This window comes from Eptesicus fuscus, chromosome 6 (genome assembly GCF_027574615.1).
Source record: "Eptesicus fuscus isolate TK198812 chromosome 6, DD_ASM_mEF_20220401, whole genome shotgun sequence".
Classification (NCBI taxonomy): domain Eukaryota; kingdom Metazoa; phylum Chordata; class Mammalia; order Chiroptera; family Vespertilionidae; genus Eptesicus; species Eptesicus fuscus.
In genome coordinates, this window is record NC_072478.1 from 17,276,419 (window position 1) to 17,295,467 (window position 19,049).

At 55.9% G+C, this 19,049-nt stretch overlaps 1 protein-coding gene across 2 annotated transcripts; it reads right to left on the reverse strand.

The window, feature by feature from the left end:
• Positions 1-1,829: 1,829 nt before the first annotated feature.
• On the reverse strand, positions 1,830-18,604 carry NIBAN3 (niban apoptosis regulator 3). 2 transcript variants are annotated; one of them, XM_054717283.1, is made up of 15 exons: positions 18,529-18,604; positions 17,131-17,261; positions 14,086-14,211; positions 13,380-13,494; positions 11,712-11,879; positions 11,059-11,174; positions 10,870-10,974; positions 10,535-10,697; positions 9,632-9,822; positions 8,081-8,239; positions 6,709-6,825; positions 6,521-6,628; positions 5,411-5,522; positions 3,704-3,787; positions 1,830-2,482 (listed from the first exon to the last, which is right to left on the reverse strand). In XM_054717283.1, the coding sequence occupies exons 1-15, from the start codon at positions 18,581-18,583 to the stop codon at positions 2,376-2,378; spliced, it is 1,857 nt and encodes a 618-aa protein (XP_054573258.1). In that variant the 5' UTR covers positions 18,584-18,604; the 3' UTR covers positions 1,830-2,375. The 2 variants fall into 2 exon arrangements, with proteins under 2 accessions (XP_054573258.1, XP_054573257.1); XM_054717282.1 differs by lacking the exon at positions 6,521-6,628 and having other exon boundaries at positions 18,529-18,583.
• Positions 18,605-19,049: the final 445 nt, after the last annotated feature.

Genomic DNA, 19,049 nt, shown 5'->3' on the forward strand with positions numbered 1-19,049 from the left:
AAGGGGAGGAGAGCGCCTGGCTTGAATCTGGCATCTGGGCCCGCCTCCCAGGCCCCGCCTCCGGACGCCTTAAAGGCACGGAGTTCAGGGTCTGTCTGACCTGCGAGCCACTGCTACAGAGGGACCCGCACTTGATGCCCCGTCCAACATGATTTTATTAAATCCTCATCGGGGATGTTTTTTCCAATGATTTCTAGAGAGAGTGGAAGGGAGGGAGGAAGGGGAGAGAGAAACATCCACGTGAGAGAGACACCCCCTACCGGGGCTGGGGAGCCTGCAACGGAGGTACACGCCTTGACTGGAATCGAACTGGTGACCCTTCAGTCCGCAGGCCGGGGCTCTAACCACTGAGCAACTTGCCAAGGCCCATCCAACTTTTATTTGTACAATCCCTGGGTTGTACCAGGCGGACCTGGATAATTAGGACCGAAAGATCTGAGCCTCAGTTTCCCTGGCTGCAACGCAGGTTTTGTCATCCTGGGTCTCGACCTCGCTGGGGTGCCCGCGAGGCTTATTGGGTATTAAGCGCCTGGACCTTGGTGTCCCCAGACGCCCCGCATGGGCTGCTGTGTGAGCCTTAAATGTGTCCGCTGTAAAACAGGGCTATACTGACCCCGCAGGGCTGGCATAGAGAGGAGCCCAATGGGCTTTTCCATGGAAATGTTGCCAGGAGACTGTTTTCCAATGCTGGGTTGTATTTTCTAATTGACCGTGTTGGGGTCATTCCTAAAAATTAAATTTTAAGAAAGATGCTCAGATGTATATTTATTAATGTGCATGGCAGCGGGTTAATGTTGCTAGGTACAATTCAGGGATGGGGTTTTGTGTCCTGGTTGGCACGCAAGATGGGGCAGTGAGCTTGGGCGGGGGGAGCCCCAAATCTCCCAGCAGGTCTGTGGAGTCAGGTGACACCCGCCCCTCCTGCTCTTCAGACTCTTCCCCCTTGCCCTTGCCCTTCCTCTAATTACTTTTCTCTACTTCGCTTCTGTTTCCCGATATTTTTTCAATTGTCTGCACACGTTAAGTTTGGGGCCGAATGTTTTAGAAATGCAGCCCAGCCTTTTCTGGTTACGTGATTTGACTCTGAGCGGCGGGAAAGGGGCCTGGCAACAAAAGATCTTGCATATTAAGCAAGAAAAACAGGGTGACAAGAGTCTCCGGCTCTGACACTCCAAGAAAAGACTGGAAGAGAAAAGCCTGGAAGGAGTTAGACCCCAGGGCAAACAGTGGTTTTCTCAAAGTGGGCAGGATGACAGATTCTTGTTGCTGCAATTTTCCCAGAATAACTGTCGACATCCTGGGTAGAGAAGCCAGCTGGACAGGACTGTGAACGTAGCCCAGAAGATGGTGGTGGAGGGGGGCCACCCGGAAACGTGAGGGAAACCTTATTCTCTCGGGGAAGGCTCAAATCTCCAGGACAGGATGGGAGGAAACCATCTCTGGGGGGTGTGCAATCCCCGCTGAGAGCTGAAAGGAGAAGAACATTGGGGAAGTCCCGCAGGAACCTGCTCCGGAAGCAGCTGGAAGGCTTGTGACCTGGGGAAGCTGCCAACCTCGAGTGCACAGATGACTTTTCTGGCAAGCAGAGGGAAGTCCGCATAAGTTCTCTCAGCTGAGAAACTTGTTACCGAGTTAAATTTGGGAGCTGTGTAAGCAAACCCAAAAGGCCCACAGCAAGCTGAGAAAAAAATATCTGGATACAAAGTGTTAATACCATTAATATATACAGAGTTACCAGGGATCGATATGAAAAAGATAAAATCTCCTGGGGGGGGGGGGGTGCGGGGGGAGTATGGAAATCCATGAACAGACAATTCAATGTTAACCCACAAACATATAAATGGCCAATAAACATTTTTATTTTTAAAAATATATTTTTTTATTGATTTTAGAGAAAAAGGGAGGGGGATAGAGAGATAGAAACATCAATGATGAGAGAGAATCATTGATCAGCTGCCTCCTGCACGCCCCCTACTGGGGATCGAGCCTGCAATCCAGGCATGTGCCCTTGGCGGGAATTGAACCTGGGACGCTTCAGTCTGCAGGCCGACACTCTATCCACTGAGCCAAACCGGCTAGGGCCAATAAACATTTTTAGATTCATTTTAGTCATCAAACAAATTCAAAATTAAAAAAATGAAATGTGTGTGCCCATCAAGTTGACTTTTTTTCTTTTATGAAAATTCCTAATATTTGGAAAGGATATGGAGAATATGCACAAATTCTGCTGGTGGGAATGTGAAAAGGCACAGCCCTTCAGAGAAGGAGTGAGGTGGAGGTGAGTTGGTTATGAAAGCCTTGAAATGGTTCGTATGACTCAGAAATTCCACCAGTAGACAGTCATCTATTGGTCATGAAGATGGCTGTAGGCAGATTCAGCTCCGGAGCGTCCTTGGAGGCAGCAGTGGGCAGAGCGGCTGGACCTCAGTGCAGGAGCCTGGCTGCTTGGGGCAAGTCCCTCTCTGAGCCTCAGTTTCCTCATCTGTAAAATGGAACGTGTCACAAGGATGCCCAAAAAATGCCTGGCACATAATAAATGCTCAGTAAATGGGATATTAGCAATAAAAATTTAATTTGTAAGCACCTAGAACCTAAGTGAGCCAAGGAGAGGAACAGAGTTCCACAGAAGAGCTAAAAACTGTTCCTCAACACATGAAAAGATGTTTATTTTCATCTCCAAGAAGATGTGTCCATTCAAATGAAGCCAAGGCACCATTTTCCACCCAGAAGGTCTGAGAAATTTCAAGTCAGCTGACAGCCTGTGCGGCCTGTGGGGTAAGGGACCGCCTGCACACAGGTGAGGGGCCACAACCAGATGGGACCACCCTGATGGAGAGAGCTCTGAAGACCACTTCTGGAATGACAAGCACACATGCTCTGAACCATGAGGTTTCACATCGAGGGATTTACCCACAAACACCTGCACTTGCCTGAAAAGTACCCAGGAGGCCATCCCCTGTGGTGTTACCTCTTAGAGGGGGAGACTAGAAGCAAAACCCATCATCATTTAGATCCTGGTTAAGTAGATTAAGGAGCTCCCCTACAAACTCTCATTGCCAATTGCAAATCACAAAATATTCTGAAGTCTTGGTAAGAAGTCTTTGTTTAATCTTCTGTTCATCCCAATGTGTGTGGATATTCATCAGTTTATCTGCAGCGACTGGCTAAGGGATACTGCCCTAGACCCGTGTTAGTTAGCTATAGCTGCATAACAAATGGCCCCTAAAATTCACAGCTGAAAACAACACACATCTATTATCTCAGAGTTTCCATGGATGCAGGTAGCCGGGTGGGTTTCCAGAGCTCTCGTAACAGCAGTTCCCAAGGGAGCTCTCAATCCCTGCTCCCCTCTTGCTGGGCCCTTGCTCAGGGTGAACCCAAGGCTCCCACCACCACAACCTCTCCTTTCAGTGTTGGGAACTCGTAGCTGCTGGGGAGGCCCCACCGAGTTTTGGCCAGATGAGGTGGGACACAAATTCCTGGCACAGCCTGGGCTAAGAGGGTCCCTCTGTGGCTCCAACACACTCCGTGGCTCCCCACTGCTCTTGTTCACCATGAGCTTGGCCAGACCAGCCACACCAGGAGACAGGTGGATGCTGTTCCATCCAGGGACCTACGCTTTCAATGATCCCATACACCCTGTAAAGCCCCCCTACCTCCCATCAATTCACTGGCATGGCCCAAGAACCTGTGAGGTCCTCACCTGCTCCCGCCTGGTCCCATGCGACCCCCGAGCAGCCATCCAGAGTACAGGATACGTCGCTGGCACTGAGGGCCTTTTTCAGTTCTAAAACAACAGATAACTCCCTGGACCCACCTGGAGAAGCCCGGGCATCGAAGAGCTTCCATCATTCTCCCAAAGAAGCCACAAAAGGGCAAAGGATGGAGGAAAGGGCTCAACCAAGAACTTCAAACAAATGGCTTATTTGAGCCCCTCTCCATGCCTGTGCCCAAGGCAGACATTGCTAGCTGATCCCCGACATCTTCACTGAGCCAGATGCTTCCAGCTCCACCTCAAAACACTGCATTCCAAGCAGATGTCACAAATCCATTAAGGATTTGGAAAACCTAAGGACATGGAAAACCTCTGGGAGGGGGGATGAGGACAAATATGTGACACCTTAATCAATAAAGAAATTAAAAATAATAATAAAATAAAATAAAAAAAAAAATAAAAAAAAAAGAAAACCTCTGGGAATGGAGGTGTTACCTGTTTTGGGATTCCCCCCCCCCCGCCCCCAATCAGAGAATAGCCTTTTTTCATTTAAAGTGTCCCCTATTCAGTGGGGGCAAGGGGGAGAGATCAACCAAAGGACTTGTATGCATGCATATAAGCCTAACCAGTGGTCACGGACAACAGGGGAGTGAGGGCATACGTGGGGAGGGGTTTGGGATGGGAATGGGGGGATGAGGACAAATATGTGATACCTTAATCAACAAAGAAATAAAAATAAAATAAAAATAAAGTGTCCCCTATTCAGCTCCCCACAGATGGAGCCCACATCCTCACCCTTACTTCCTGGCTCCCAAAACGCTGCTGTCACCTATCAAACCGCTCTGTGTCCCTTCTTCCTCTTTGTGTCCTTCAAACACAGGCTCTCAGGGATGCCTCCCCTTTCCCTGCACTCCATCCGCAGGTGGCACGCTCTCCTGTGTACTCGGTGACACCGGGCCCAGCAATGCGGCACCTCTGCTCCTGCCTCATCCTCATCACTGGGCTCCGTCCTCTTGGGAGCTGCCCCTGCGTGGGCCCATCATTTGTTCCCAGGGCCGTGCCCTCGGCCTCCTCCCTCGTTTTCCGTCTGGCCACTGTCATCCTCTGCTCACACCCTCCATGACTCCCTGTTGCCTGTCATTCAAGCCCCTGCATGTCTGCCTGGGCAGCCTCCAGCCTCCCCTCCTGCTGTTGTCTTGCCCTCCCTCGGTGAGGGCCACGTGAATGCCGTGGCATGGTCACCATCACATGCTGCTCAGCCCCGAGTTACTGCACACGTCTCAGCGGTCACAGACGTTGGGTCCTGAGTGAACGGACAAGGCAGGAGGGAGAAGAGACCGTTCCGGAGCCTTTTCCCAGGGCTGGAGATCCTGGGAGGCCTAGCCCAAGTCCAAGAACTCTTGGGGGCTCAGTGCCAGCCAGCAAAAACACAGGCGGTGACTGCGGATGACTAAATGTGAGTGTCCAGCTGCAGTTTTTTAATTTTGCCTCCTTCCCCTCATCCTGAGAAGTCCTACACACCCCTGCGAGCCTCGTCCCAGTGCCCTCACTCAGGGAGCTGCTGTCACTGCCCCTCCAGGCTTGTCCACCTCTGTCCCGGGCGGGACCCGCAGTCAGAAGGCTAGTGTTCACAGGAAGTGAGGCAACAGGGCTCAGCATACGCGGCCAGGGGTCACCAGGCTCCCCCGAGCTCACCTCCATCGATCCTCTGCAGCAGGACCCCCCGGATGACATCCTCATAGATGCCCTCGATGGTCAGGGCAGGGCTGCCCACAGCAAGAACATCCCCTTCGAACTCAAGCAGCTCCTGGAATGGAGGTGGGTGAGGGGCTGGGCGGAGGGGTGGGCGCTTGGCAGGTGCCAGCTCCCGCTGTGACCCCGGTCTAGGTACCTGGGTGGCCTTGAACCTCATTTTCCTCGTCTTTAAAATGGGACTCCATGACCTGCTGCACGCCCTCGGGTTGCCGTGCAGATTGATGGAACAAGCACATCCCACCTCAACAGGAATAGCACCGATGTCTCTTCTAGGATCCCCCACAGCCACTTCCTCTAGAGGAGCCGGTTAGCACCTCAGACCGGTGGTCGGCAAACTGCGGCTCGCGAGCCACCTGAGGCTCTTTGGCCCCTTGAGTGTGGCTCTTCCACAAAATACCACGGCCTGAGCGAGTCTATTTTGAAGAAGTGGCGTTAGAAGAAGTTTAAAAAATTCGGCTCTCAAAAGAAATTTCAATCGTTGTACTGTTGATATTTGGCTCCGTTGACTAATGAGTTTGCCGACCACTGCCTCAGACCAACCCCGGCCTGGTGCCCGCAAGCCCTGTGTGGCCAGGCCCCCGGGACCTCTCCCCTCATCTCTTTCCCACCGCCTCACTGTTCCCTCAGCACGGCACGCTGGCCCAGGCCTGCCTCAGGGCTTTAGCACATGCTGTGCCCTCTGCCTGGAATGCCCTTCCCTGGGACATGGCTCATGCCATCAGCTCACTGCCTCTCCAGTGTCCTCTTCTCAGGGAGAGCCTCCATGACCACAGCACCCCCACACACTCACCCTCTGCTCCCCCTCCTCTGAAACCTGTGTCACCTGCTAGTATGTGATGCATGTGCCCCACCCCAGCTCTCAAGTGACAGACATCGAGCACTGTCATGGGAGAAGCAGAGGGCATTTGTGGGCGCCCAGTGGAGCCCCAGAGCTCAGGGAACAAGAGTCTCTAATTGTCACAGTGGCTCTGTGCGGGAGCGAGCACTTTGCAGAGATACAGAAGCTTGGTCGCCCTATAGGCCCTGCCTGCATGTCCCCCATGCGCTCACCGCTTTGCAGCGTGGCTCCAGCTGGCTCAGCACAAAGGGCAAAAAGATGCAGAGCTGCCACCCGCGGACGAACCTCCTCTGCGCTGAGCCACTGTCCGACTGGAACTTCTGCACGACACACACAGTGGCCGGTCCAGTGGCCATCGGGGCACCCAGGCCCACGTCCATGCCCTCCCCGCAGGCCTCACCTTCAGCACGCGCCCCCTGACTTTCTCCAGCTGCTGGGCAGCCTGGATGCAGTCCAGGGCCCTGGTCAGACACTGGTCGGCCAGCTGCAGGAAGGTGGCCACGGCGTCGGCCATGAGCTGTGGAGGGAGGAACTGGGATGACTCCCGGGTAACCCACTCTCTGGCCTTATCAGCCTCGTTCCTGCCCAACTGACACCTTCTCAGCATCCAATCCGTCCCTGCCAGCCACTTCCCTCAGCCTCCCCCTTGTCTCAAGAAACAACACCTCCTGCCCGGCCGGTGTGGCTCAGTGGTTGAGCGTCGACCTATGAACCAGGAGGTCACGGTTCAACTCCCAGTCAGGGCACATGCCTGGGCTCCATCCCCAATAGGGGGCGTGCAGGAGGCATCCGGTCAATGATGCTCTCATCACTGATGTTTCTATCTCTCTCCCTCTCCCTTCCTCTCTCTCTAAAGTCAATAAAAACATATTTTTAAAAAATAGCACCTCCTCTCAGGAGCCAGGGATCACCCAGTTGGTGGGGGCCTATGTGCAAACTGGTGGAAAGCAGCCTCCCCGCTGGAGAATGGTGCCGGGGTGCCCAGCCTGGGGAGCAGAGAGCCGCCTGGAGTTCGCCCTCATGGGCTGAGTGCTCCTGGGCAATATGCAAATTGAGCAACTGTGCCGGGCACCACTCGGTCTTCTCAATCCCCATCTCCTTCACTTACCGTGTCCATTAGCAGGACCCACCCCCTTGGCCTTCAAAACACACCCTGCTTCTCTTCACCAGTAGCACCCAACCAGTGGAGGCGTCTGCCACTCCTGCCCCGACAGCCCACGCTCCCCAAGGCAGGGGTGGCTTCTTCACTTTAAATGTGGCCACGCCCCTCCCTGCTGTGGCTCCCCCTTGCCCCTGGGGCAGAGGCCAGCCACTTAACCCCATACAGAGGGCCCTGACCCGTCTGCCCACCCACCTCACTGGCACATCTCCCACCTTTCTGCCCTCCCTTAAAACCTACAACCCAGTGTCTCTAAATTGTTTAATTTCCCCAAAGGCAGACAAGCATTCTCACTTCCCAGCACTTACACATACTGATCCCTCTGCCCAGGACATGCCCCAGCCCCCATTTCTCCCACTGCTGCCCCAGCTTGGAGGTCCTCTCCTGGGAGTCCTCCCAACCTCGAGACTGATCAAGCACGTCCTTGGGGCTCGCACGGCACCCGGTGCATCCACACCACAGCCCTGTCCATCACGTGCTCACTGCCTGGTCATGGCTCATGTCTACATGACCCCGGGAGCCCAGCGAGGGAGGCCAGGTCTGTCTCGGTCATCCTGGTCTCCCCAGCACACAACTGACGCCTGCTCGGTGAAGGCAGTTGCCTTCGCCTCACCTGCTGTGCGAGATCCTGGGCCCCAAACACCAGACTTCGTGCTCCCAGGAAGCCAAACGGTGCCACCAGCTGCTCCAGGCGGCCCCGGCTCCGCTCAGCCTCGCGGAAGCAAGTCTGCATCAGCTCTGGATCCCACGGCATCTCACCAAACGAGTAAACCTGTGCTCCAATGGCAGTCAGGTGAGAAAACACCATCAGCCGGTGGAAAAGCAGGACCAAGGGCCTCAGAGCCGATGCATCGAAGGAAAAACACAAATGGGAACACATCTTACCTTGGCTATCACCACAAAAATGCACAATAAAAGTAACAGTGAGGTATGGTGTGATGGACATAAAATGGTAAAACCTGGAGAACTGGTGATAGGCGGTGCTGGCAGGACTGAGGGGAAATGGGCACACTCGGTCCTTGTGGCACCTTTGCCCACCATCTGATGGCCTCTCGGGGCTGAGCCCGAGGCCTGCCTACGTGGAGTAACCCAACACCTCCCGGAGCTCACAGGAAAGTCTGGGGAGATAGACTGGAGACAACCAACCACAATGGTGTGTAAATGCCCTCATGGTGAGGGAAGCTCAGGCAGCTGCAGATGCAGAGGGGCCAGGGACGGTTCCTGACGGAGGTGATTAGGAAATGGATGTGTCATGAGTTGAAGGTGCGTAGTAGGTGCTCATTTAACATCAGAAGAACTGAGCTGATCTGTGTGGAGCAGAATTCTCTGGGGACAGGGTGGGCTCTGGCTAAACAGAGGAATGGCAGGAGGGAGAGTTTGGGGGGAAGGTGACTCCAAACTGATATTATTGTTACTCTCGTCATCTTACTCCTTTCCCCCACATTTTAAACAGTGTCCTGATAACCATAGCATCGTTGTCCATCTCTATATATAAAAGCCTAAGTGACCTACGATCGAACGGCCAGAATGACTGGAACGACTGGTAGACCAGTTGCTATGACGCACACGGACCACCAGGGGGCAGATGCTCAATGCAGGAGCTGCCCTTTGGTGGTCAGTGCACTCCCACAGCCAACCTCCTGTGGCCAGGCATCAGCGTTGGTATCTGGCGTCCATTCCTTCCGCACCCATCCCACTGACTGTCGCGACCTCTCCCGACCCTGCTGGGGCCTTTGGGCCCCGGGCTTGAATGGGGGATCAGGGGTGGGTGGCGGTGGACGAGGTCCCTTTCCCAGGGGTGCCAAGGGCCAGCTGCCTCCTCGGGGCTGGCGGCCAACCTCCTGCACCCCATCCCTCCCCAGAGCCAGCAGGCCCCAATTGGCCTGCAGCCCCTCCCCACAGCTGGCAGGCCCCGATTGGCCTGGCTCTGATCGGCCCTGATTGCTGGCCAGGCCTAGGGACCCCACCTATGCATAAATTTGTGCACCAGGCCTCTAGTTATAAATAAAACAAACAAACAAACGAACGAACAAACAAACAAAAAACCAGCCTGGAAAAAAAGCTGTTTCGAGTTTTTAAGAAGAAAAGGTTGTCAAACAAGAAAGATGCAAGGTTCATGCAGCTCTTCTATGACGTTCACAGCCCCTCACCCGCTAGAGCTCACCTCTCTCCGCAGCCGCGCGCCCGAGGGATTCGCACGCAGGTGGCGGCACAGGCGGTCCATGCCCTGGGCTAGGAGGGTCTGCACCGCCGCCAGTGCAGCTTCCACGATGCTCAGCAGAGTCTGCGAGACCCGGGGCAGCTGCGCGTCCACCTTCCTGCGCAGGCAGGACTCCAGGGGGCCCTGGACTTCGGCTGAGGGTGGAAAGCACTGGCCTGGGTCTCCTTCGCCAGGGGCTCCGCAAGTGGAGTCGTGGGAGACCCTAGGCTCCGCAGGGTGAGGTGGGCGGAACGCAGACGCTGAGCACCCTCTCCGCCCCATTTTACGGAGAAACGGGGGCTTCGAGCGCGGTGGGGCCGGCTCAGAAGCGCATGGCGGGAAGGCAGAGTCCGGAGGCCAGCCCGGTCCGCTTTCTAACTGAGCAATTCATCCCAGCACTGTCTCCCAGCCCCTGCATCCTCCTCAACACAGTAGCCTGGGCAGCCGCCAACAACCTATCTTAGTTGGCATGTGGGAGCCCCCTCCGCCATCTGACTGAACAACCCGGGTCAGACGTGCCACCACCGGGGCCTCCTGTCTCTCCAGAGCTGGCCTCACCCGCTCCATCCCTGGCCGGACCCCTTTTCCACGGCCCCGCCCTCCTCCTAGATCCTGCCCCGCCCAGTCACAGCCTCAGGGCCACGCCCATTCTCCCGCCTGTCACGCCACGCCCTTTCATTCTCCAGCCCCGCCCCTGCCGCGTCCTCAGTTCCCGGACTCTCGGCCCCCCCTTACACCCACCTTGGTCCCCTTCTTTCTCTCAGGCTCCCGGCTCCGCCCCGCCAGGCCCCGCCCCGTCCCCAGGCCCCGCCCCGTCCCCAGGCCCCGCCCCGCCCCGCCAGGCCCCGCCCCATCCCCCAGGCTCACTCCGCAGCTTCCCTGCCACGCGCCCCCGCAGCCTCATCATCTGGTCCACGTCCGGGCGGATCGTCCTCTCCAGGGCCGCGAGCAGCTCGTCTTTTTCGGGCTGGAAGGCGCGGAGCCCTGCAGAGGCCCCGGCCAGGACAGCGGCGTGAACCGCATCCAGGAGCTGCGGGGGTCCGGACCGCGGGATGGAGGGACGGATAGAGACAAACACGCGGAGAGAGAGGGAGAGTTCAGGCGACAGTCAGAGGAGGCGAAGCTGGGTGCCCGGCTCCCACCCCCTCCGCAGTGTCCCTGCACCCCGAGTCCCTGCGGCACCTCCGCGATCCCGCGCGCACCTCGGTCCAGGCCCAGGCCCTGGCTCGGCCGGCCCCCCGCAAGCCCGGCTGGGTCTGGGCTCGCAGCGCCGGCAGCAGCTCCCGCATCAGCACCGCGGTCAGCACCTGCAGGAGAAGGAGGGGGCCGTGGGCTCCGCTGAAGGCCCAGAGGGCTCTGGGGGTCCGGATGGGGCCTCGCACGGCACTGACCTCCGCGTCCGAGCCCAGCGTCATGTCGTCGTGGCCAAAGTGGCCTCGGTGCTGCCGGTAGAGCCGCACGGCCTCCAGGAAGGCGTGGGCGGCGGGGGCCTGGCTTCGCTGTAGGACTGGGGGTGGGGGAGGCTCCTCAGTGCCCGCGCACCCCTCCTCTGCTCGCGCGCCTGCCTGGCTCCCCTGCTCCCCAAGAGGAAGGACGCCCTCGTCCTCCCTGCAGGTCCCCAGCACCCAGGTCTCACCCACCTCCGCAGGGAAAACGCTCCCCAAGACCACGCCAGCCCCCCAGGAGCCTCTACACAGCGTGGGAAAGGCATCCCCTGCGGGCAGCCACGGGCCTCCCCATTTAGGTACATTCGTTCGGCCAACAGCCTGCCCCTGTTTGTGTTGTCCTGTTCCCTTTATCGCTGGTTGGCCCCTCACCTTTTTGGACCCCAGCTTCCACATCCCCTGCTCTTAGAAGCCCTCCCTGATGAAGCTTCCACAAGGCAGTGTCCCCGTCACAGCCCTCTCCTGTCTGTCTCCCCCCCACAACCCATTTTATAGATAAGGAAACTGAGACTGGGAGCGGGTCCCACAGCCAGCAGGAGCAGAGCCATCTAACCCCAGACCCGGGGCCCCATCCCTGCCTGACCTTCCCCGGGACCCACCTGTGCCACGGAGCCGGATGCCACCCTGCAGGGCCAGCCTCCAGGCTCGCTGCGCCTCCGCTGTGGCTGCAGAGAGACAGAGGTGCCTTCGGAAGGGGTGCTGCAGGAACAGGGGGAAGTTCACGGGCGTTTCCAGGAGGGGGTCAGGCTCCTCCTGCGTGTGGTCTCCTGAAAGCAGACAGAGGAGGCCACAGCGGCATTCATTCCTTTGCTCTACAACCGTTCCTTCACCAGGAGAAAGTGACCATGATATACTTAGAGGAGACCCTCGCATGGGCAGTTGCTCACTATGCATAATCCTTGCTACAGCTGCAGTGTCCGAATTCCAGCTCAGTCTCCAGCGAGGATGTGCCCAGGCATGAGCAATTCATCCCAGCACTGTCTCCCAGCCCCCGCATCCTCCTCAACACATTGGCCTGGGCAGCCACCAACAACCTATCCTAGTTGGCTTGTGAGCTGAGCCCTGCTTGCAGGGGGGTCTGGAGCCAGCCCTTCCCAGGTTCAAACGTGGCCAAACCATTTTCCGTGCATAGGGCACAGTTTTTCATCTCTCTGATCCTGTAAAATGGGTTCGAACGTGTTATCAATGACCTAGAATGGTTGGGAGGACACAATGGGTGGATTTAATTCTGTTGAATCTATTTGAGGCCTCCTAAAATCCTCAGTGTTTTGTTCTGATCTCCAGAGTAGTATACACAGACTGCAGTAAGATACATTCATTTTGCTGGGAGAGAGGTTGGTCACTGGACCAGAAGCAAAGTAGCAAAGGGTGACACAAAGGGGTATGTGGGTGGATCCCAATGTTTGCAGCGTCCCCGACATTTCTGAAGACTGTCCTTGTTGCTGCATTTGCATCGTTTGGTGGCAAGATAGCTCCTCAGGGAAGTCAATGATGCAGTTCTAGCTCTGAGCCTTACTAATCGTAGGACAGGCCTCGGCCTCAGTGCATGCATCTGTAGAATGGGGTAACTAGTGGTGGGGCTGCCTGCTGGGCGGGCTCAATGAGATAACGCAAGCCCTGGTCAGATGCATCCAGCCCAGCTGTGCTGCGCCTTTCCCTGTTCCTGCACAGCGTGTCCTGGGAGGAAGGCAGAGAGGAAGAAACGGAGGGAGAGGGTGAGAAAGAGAGGAGGACAGGGGAGGGAGAGGAGGAGAAGGGGCAATGGAAGGAGAAAGGGAGGGAGGGGAAGAGGGAGGAAGTTAGAGAAAAAGAGAGAGAGGAGGGTGCGGAGGAGGAGGAGAGAGAAGGGAAGAAGGGAGGGAGGAAGGGAGAACCTCCTGGAAACGCTAGACTGAGCAATACACCCAGCACCCAGTTTGTGCGACCCCCCCACCCCCACCAGTGCCCATCTCCCCACAGATGTTTGTTTTTGCTACTTTGGTTCTGGTCCAGGGACCAACCTCTCTCACTGGTGAGAAAGGGTGTTTCTTTGTAGAGTTGGGTTGCTTATCCAGCAACAACGCTGCCCCCGGGGGACACGTGGCAATGTGTAGAGACATATTTCCTTGTCGCACTTGGGGTGGGGGCTGCTACCGGCATCTAGTGGGTGGAGACCAGGGATGCTGTTCGACACCCTGCACTGCTCAGGGCAGCCCCCACTGACGGGGCCCCAGTGTCAACAGCACTGAAGTAGAGACACCTGCTTTTGGGGTCCCCAGGAGCCTTACCTGAGGAGTCTGGGCAGAGACTGTCCAACAGGTGGAGATATTCCCGCTGGGAAGTCAGGACGGCGTACCCTGTCAGGGCCGTGGAGCCCAGAGGACGGCCCCCATTTTCATATTCCTACAAAAAGCGTCCAAAGAACCGCTCTGGGACAGGTCTAAACTGTGGCCCCCACGTCTCAGTGTAGGATCTGGGGAAGGTTTGGGGTTAGCTGGGGAAATCCTCCACCTCCCTCCCTGCCTCCACCTCGTTCCCCCTTCTCCACAGACGATCTGCTGCCTCCACTGTGTGCCGGGCCAGTGCCAGTGTGTGGGGGGTTATCTCATTGAGTCCGACAGCCCCGTGCTTTGTAGGCCGTCATCACCCATCTCGTAAGGTGGAAACTGCATCCCAGGGCATCAGGGGGCCTGGAGGAGTTCCCCAGCCGGGAAGCAGGGCGTGGGCATGACGCACGCAGGCCTAGCATGGCTTCAACCTCGGCTCTGCTGACGACCGTGAGGAAGCCCCTACCCCTGTCCCGGGCCTCAGTCCAGCCACCTGGCACAACAGGAGATGGCCGCCCAGCCCAGGCCAGGGACTCAGGGGCCCTCGATTCAGGCTAGATGATCGAAGAAAGGAGAGGGGCTATGCTGGTAGCCGGACCCTACACCCACCCTGGGGAGGGCGGGACGGAGAATCTGGAGGCCGAAGGGACACAAGCCACTCACTCACCTCCCTGTGGCTGAACCACTCCAGGTGGCCATTCCCACGCAGGACACAGAAGGTCGGCTGCCACCGGGGTGGGTGGCCCCGCAGCTGGGTCAGGGGCCCTTGGTGCTCACGGACTCGAGGAAGCTTCTGTGGAGGAGGGGCTCTCAGATGCCAGAGCACTGGCCAGTGTTCCGATGTCCAGACCATCAGGACAGCTCCCACGGGTGCCACTAAGCATAGGGCCACTCCTGCTCTTTACCAGGCACCCTCAGAGCAAGCACTTATGTGTGGCCCTTCCAAATAAGAACTGAAATACACTGAGTGGCCAGATTATTATTATCTCTGAACGCATAACAATCTGGCCACTCAGTGTATATCCTATATAATAAAAGGCTAATATGCAAATTGTCCCCGCGACCAGGAGTTCGACCAGCAGGCAGGCCGGCCAACCGCCCATGTCCCCTCCCCCTGGCCAGACTGGCCGGACCCCACCCATGCACGAATTCATGCACCGGGCCTCTAATATATATACTGAGTGGCCAGATTATTATGCGTTCAGAGATCATAATAATCTGGCCACTCAGTGTATCTTCCACACGCCCTGAGACAGGCATTCTTATCAACGCCACTTCATCTGGAGCCGGACCCTCCCTCACTTGAGCCTCAGAGGAGACCCCAGCCCTGGCCAATACCTCGATTGCAATCTGTGAGAGACCCTGAAAGGAAGGACTCAGAGAAGCTGCCTCTAGATTCCTGACTTACAGCAACTGTGAGATAAGTGTGTGTTGCTTTAAGCTACTGGTTGGCAGTATACTGTCACACAACATTAACTACGCAATGCAAGTGGAGTTGCTGGGTCATGGGGCAGGTGTAGTGTAACTATATGAGAAAAGGCCGGGCCTCTGTCCTCAGGGGGACACTTTCTCTGTCCTCTGTTTCATTTCCTTTGTCACTCTCCCTACTACCTGACACCTGCATTGTGTGTTTTGTGTCATCACTGGGTCCCAGGGCAGTGTCTGGCGCATGGTTGGTGCTCAATAAATATTCCATGAATCAATTAACTGCAATTGTGATATTTTGATTCTTTGCTGGGATGGTAGGAACTCTGTGTGTTTTTAATGATTCTCCATACCTTTTCCCAGGTCTAAAATTTTTCATAAAATATTGTTAAAATGCTATTATAGAAATCCTATATAATAAAAGACTAATATGCAAATCGACTGAACAGTGGAATGACTGGTCGCTATGACACATACTGACCACCAGGGGGCAGACGCTCAACACAGGAGCTGCTCCCTGGTGGTCAGTGCACTCCCACAGGGGGAGCATGGCTCAGCCAGAAGACTGGCTCAGGCTGGCAAGCACAGCGGCTGTAGCAGGAGCCATCAGTCGGACATCCCCTGTGGGCGCAGGCCGGACTAATGGACCCCCCTGGGGGCACAAATTTCATGCACCGGGCCTCTAGTGATATAAAAAATACAAACATATAAAATAAATACTGCCCTAGCTGGTTTGGCTCAGCGGATAGAGCGTCGGCCTGCGGACCAAAGGGTCCCGGGTTCAATTCCGGTCAAGGCCATGTACCTCGGCTGCAGGCTCCTTCTCGGCCCAGGCTCTGGTCAGGGCATGTGCAAGAGGCAACCAATCAATGTGTTTCTCTCACATTGATGTTTCTCTCTGTCTTTCCCTCTCTCTTCCACTCTCTAAAAATCAATGGAAAAATATCCTTGGGTGAGGAGTAAAATAATAAGTAAATAAAATGTTCAAACTGAAGCAAGGGGAAGCCCCTCCACACTGCTCGAAACCCAGTGTCAGCTGTGCTCTGGCCACGTGACTGAAACCAGCAGGTGGTGTGAGGTGCAGGTGGGAGTGACACCCGGGCGCCATGGTGCCCCAAGAGGGACAGGGAGAGCTCTGGTTGGGAGGGTGCTCTGTGTCCACAGCATCAGGGAGCCCCCACCCCAGGGCAGGCACAGCTGGGAGGAGAGGCACCTGAGTGAGGTGGGAAAACTGATGGGGCAGGGGACCCAATGTCAGTAAGAGATATGAACTCCGAGTTCAAAGGATGCCTCTGCCTCTTGCTGGTGGTATGACCTCAGGCAGATCACTTTGCCTTTCTGTGCCTTGGTTTCCTTGCTGGTCAAAGACCCATCTCTGGGGCTGGTAAGGATTGAGTATGTTGTGTGGGGCACATGGAAGACCTGGGTGCCATTGCCGGCTCAGCAGACATGTGGAGCTGGGACCAGACAGCTCCAGGCTCCTTTGTTCCATCCACAAACTATTCCTGCACCCCTACTCAATGCAGGTACCATGTGGGTATGAGGAGTGGGTGTGAGGGAAAGAGGAGACTAGGCCTGGCTCCTCCCTTGCAGAGCAGACCCATGGAGGTGACTAATGTGTGACCTGGGGCTTTGCTGGGATGGGGATCTCAGGGGAGGCGCCTGACTGAGATGGGGGCAATGGCAATCCAGGAAGGCTTCCTGGAAGAAGTGGCAACTGAAGTACAAGGAGGAATGGAAAGTGCATGAGACAGAGGCCACCTCACATGCAAAACCTTGGGCATCCAGTGGTTGTGCTGTGTCCTTGCGTGTGGCACTCAGGGCAAGCTTTTTCCAACGTCAGAGCTTTTGCCCTAGCTGTGCCCTCTGCCTACAATGCCCTTCCCATTCTGGGCTCCAGGTCTGGCTTCTTCTCATCCTTTATAGCTCAGCTCAAAGGGCGCCCCCCCCCCCTGCCCCGTGGCACCTCGACTCCCCACACTCAACTGTGCCCTTCTTCTTGATTTCCTACCACCCATCAGAAGCTACCCTGCATCACGATATGTTAACTTGTTTGGGGTCATTTCCCCCAATCAGACTGTGAGCCCCAGAGAACAGAACAGGGTATGTCCCGGTCTCTCTGTGTCCCCAGCGGCCAGCCCAGGACATGCTAGTGAATGCTTGTAGCCACCCTAGGTTGTGGCACCAGCAAGGACAAAGGTGCGGGAAGCCCCCCCCCCCCCCCCACCGCTGAGCCAATGGCCTCTTGTTTGCTCAGCAGCCCTCCACCCTCATTTGTGGCACCCACTTTGCTGTGCAGCAGTTGGCATCCAGCCAGCTCCTGGGGGACCAGCTCCCGGGAAATCTGCTGCAGGACAGAGGCTGCCAGCTGTACGCGGTATTGAGGCAGGAAGTTCCTTAGCAGGGCCTCCACCTGGTCTGCAGGGACAAGGGAACAGTGAGGTGGCTGAATCAGGCCACCTACCAGGGGAAGAAGGCAAGGCAGGATGGAAGTAACTGGTGGGCTTCTACCGTCACCCCAAACCCCGAAGTTACCCCACGAGACATACTCCAAGTTCCATTCACCCTTAACCATCCACTGTCTGTTTCCATCCTTGGGGGGTTGGGGGAGGGGGTTAAGGCACTCCAGCTTAATTTATAACTGATGCACAACGAACTTGAACAAAGCATAGCATTTAATGGTCTTTCACACATGCCCACACCCAGAAACCACAATCAAGATAATGACCAGTTCCCTTGCACCTGAAAGTTTTTTCACGCCCCTGACCTAGAGAATTTTTCAAAATCTCCTAAAAGCCTCACCCCAGAACAGAGGAACTTGCTGGAGTGATGGGAGTATTCTGTATCCTGATCTAAGAGGTGGTCACCCAGCTGTTAAAGCTCTTCAAGCTGTCTCCCTAAGATGCACTCACTTGACTGTATGTAAAACATCCAGTCCACCTTGTTGCTTGGAATGTGGACCCAATGGCTGGAGCTTCAGCAGCCTTTCTGTGCCGTGAGGGGGCCTCAGACACAGAAGCCATGCATGGTAGAACCATGAGATGGAAGAAGTTGGGTTATCTAACTTTTATCTGCCTGCCTGCCACTGTACCCCTCTATAGGAGAGAGTAATAAGTGTTTGCCTTGAGCCCCTATAGAAAATACCTGACATTGAAGAATAGCTTATTGAATCCATATAGAATGGTGAGTTGGCCTTTCCTGATCTAGTCATGAATCCATCGTATTCCCAGTGCCCCGCACACAGTAGGTACTCAGCCATGTGCATGGAGGATGAAGGGCATTGACCCTTCTTTGTCTCAAATCAGAACTGTGACTCAGCCCCCGGGGCCCACACAGAGGGATCTATGGATCCCTGCCCCCCTGGAAGAATTATCCCCCAAGATCCGGCTGGGCCTAGGGCAGCTCCCACCTGGCCCGTGCCCCACACCCCAAACCCATGCCCTGAGTCAGGTTGCCAGATTTACCCCAAAATGTACATGACACCAGTTAAATTTGAATTTCAGGTAAATAAGGAATTATTTTTTTGTAGCATAACTATGCCCTTAGGCAAAATTTGGGGCATACTTATACTAAAAAAAAAAAAGTTTATTTATTGCTTATCTGGAATTCACATTAATAGGCATCCTATGTATCTGACAACCCTGAACCCTCCTCCCCACCCCCACCCCTCCCCACCCTCACTCACCCCTCAGGTGCTGCTGCTGCTGCTTGTCCAGGGGGCTTGAAGGCCGCCCGCCCATCCTGCTGCTGTGTCCTGGGATCCCCTGGAGTGAAGCAGACACCCCTCTTCCCCGCCCGGCTCCCCAGGTTCCTCTGGGAACAGGGCAGCCTGTGAGGATCCTGGGTGCTATGGCGACCAGTGTCTGGGATTAAAAGCCAGAGCTTGGCCCTCCCATTGTATGTGTTGGGGGGAGGATGCCCGCCCCTGCCCCACCCACCCTGCACCTGCGTCCTCCCAACTCCCCTGGGGCCAAGGCCCCCAGAGCTGCTGGTTTCTGTAGGGGCTGCTGGGGCAGCCCCAAGAGTGGGCACAGGGGTGGGAGACAAAGATTCTGCTGGCTTTGGAGGAGGGATGCCGGGCAGACATCTGGCAGGATCAGGCAGCCAGCTGTTGGTGTGAGGGGGGAGGAAGGGAGGGTGAGTAGGGATGGGGTGTCTATTCCCATCTGATGCCCACCCTCTGGTGCCAAACCCCCCTGTGCTTGC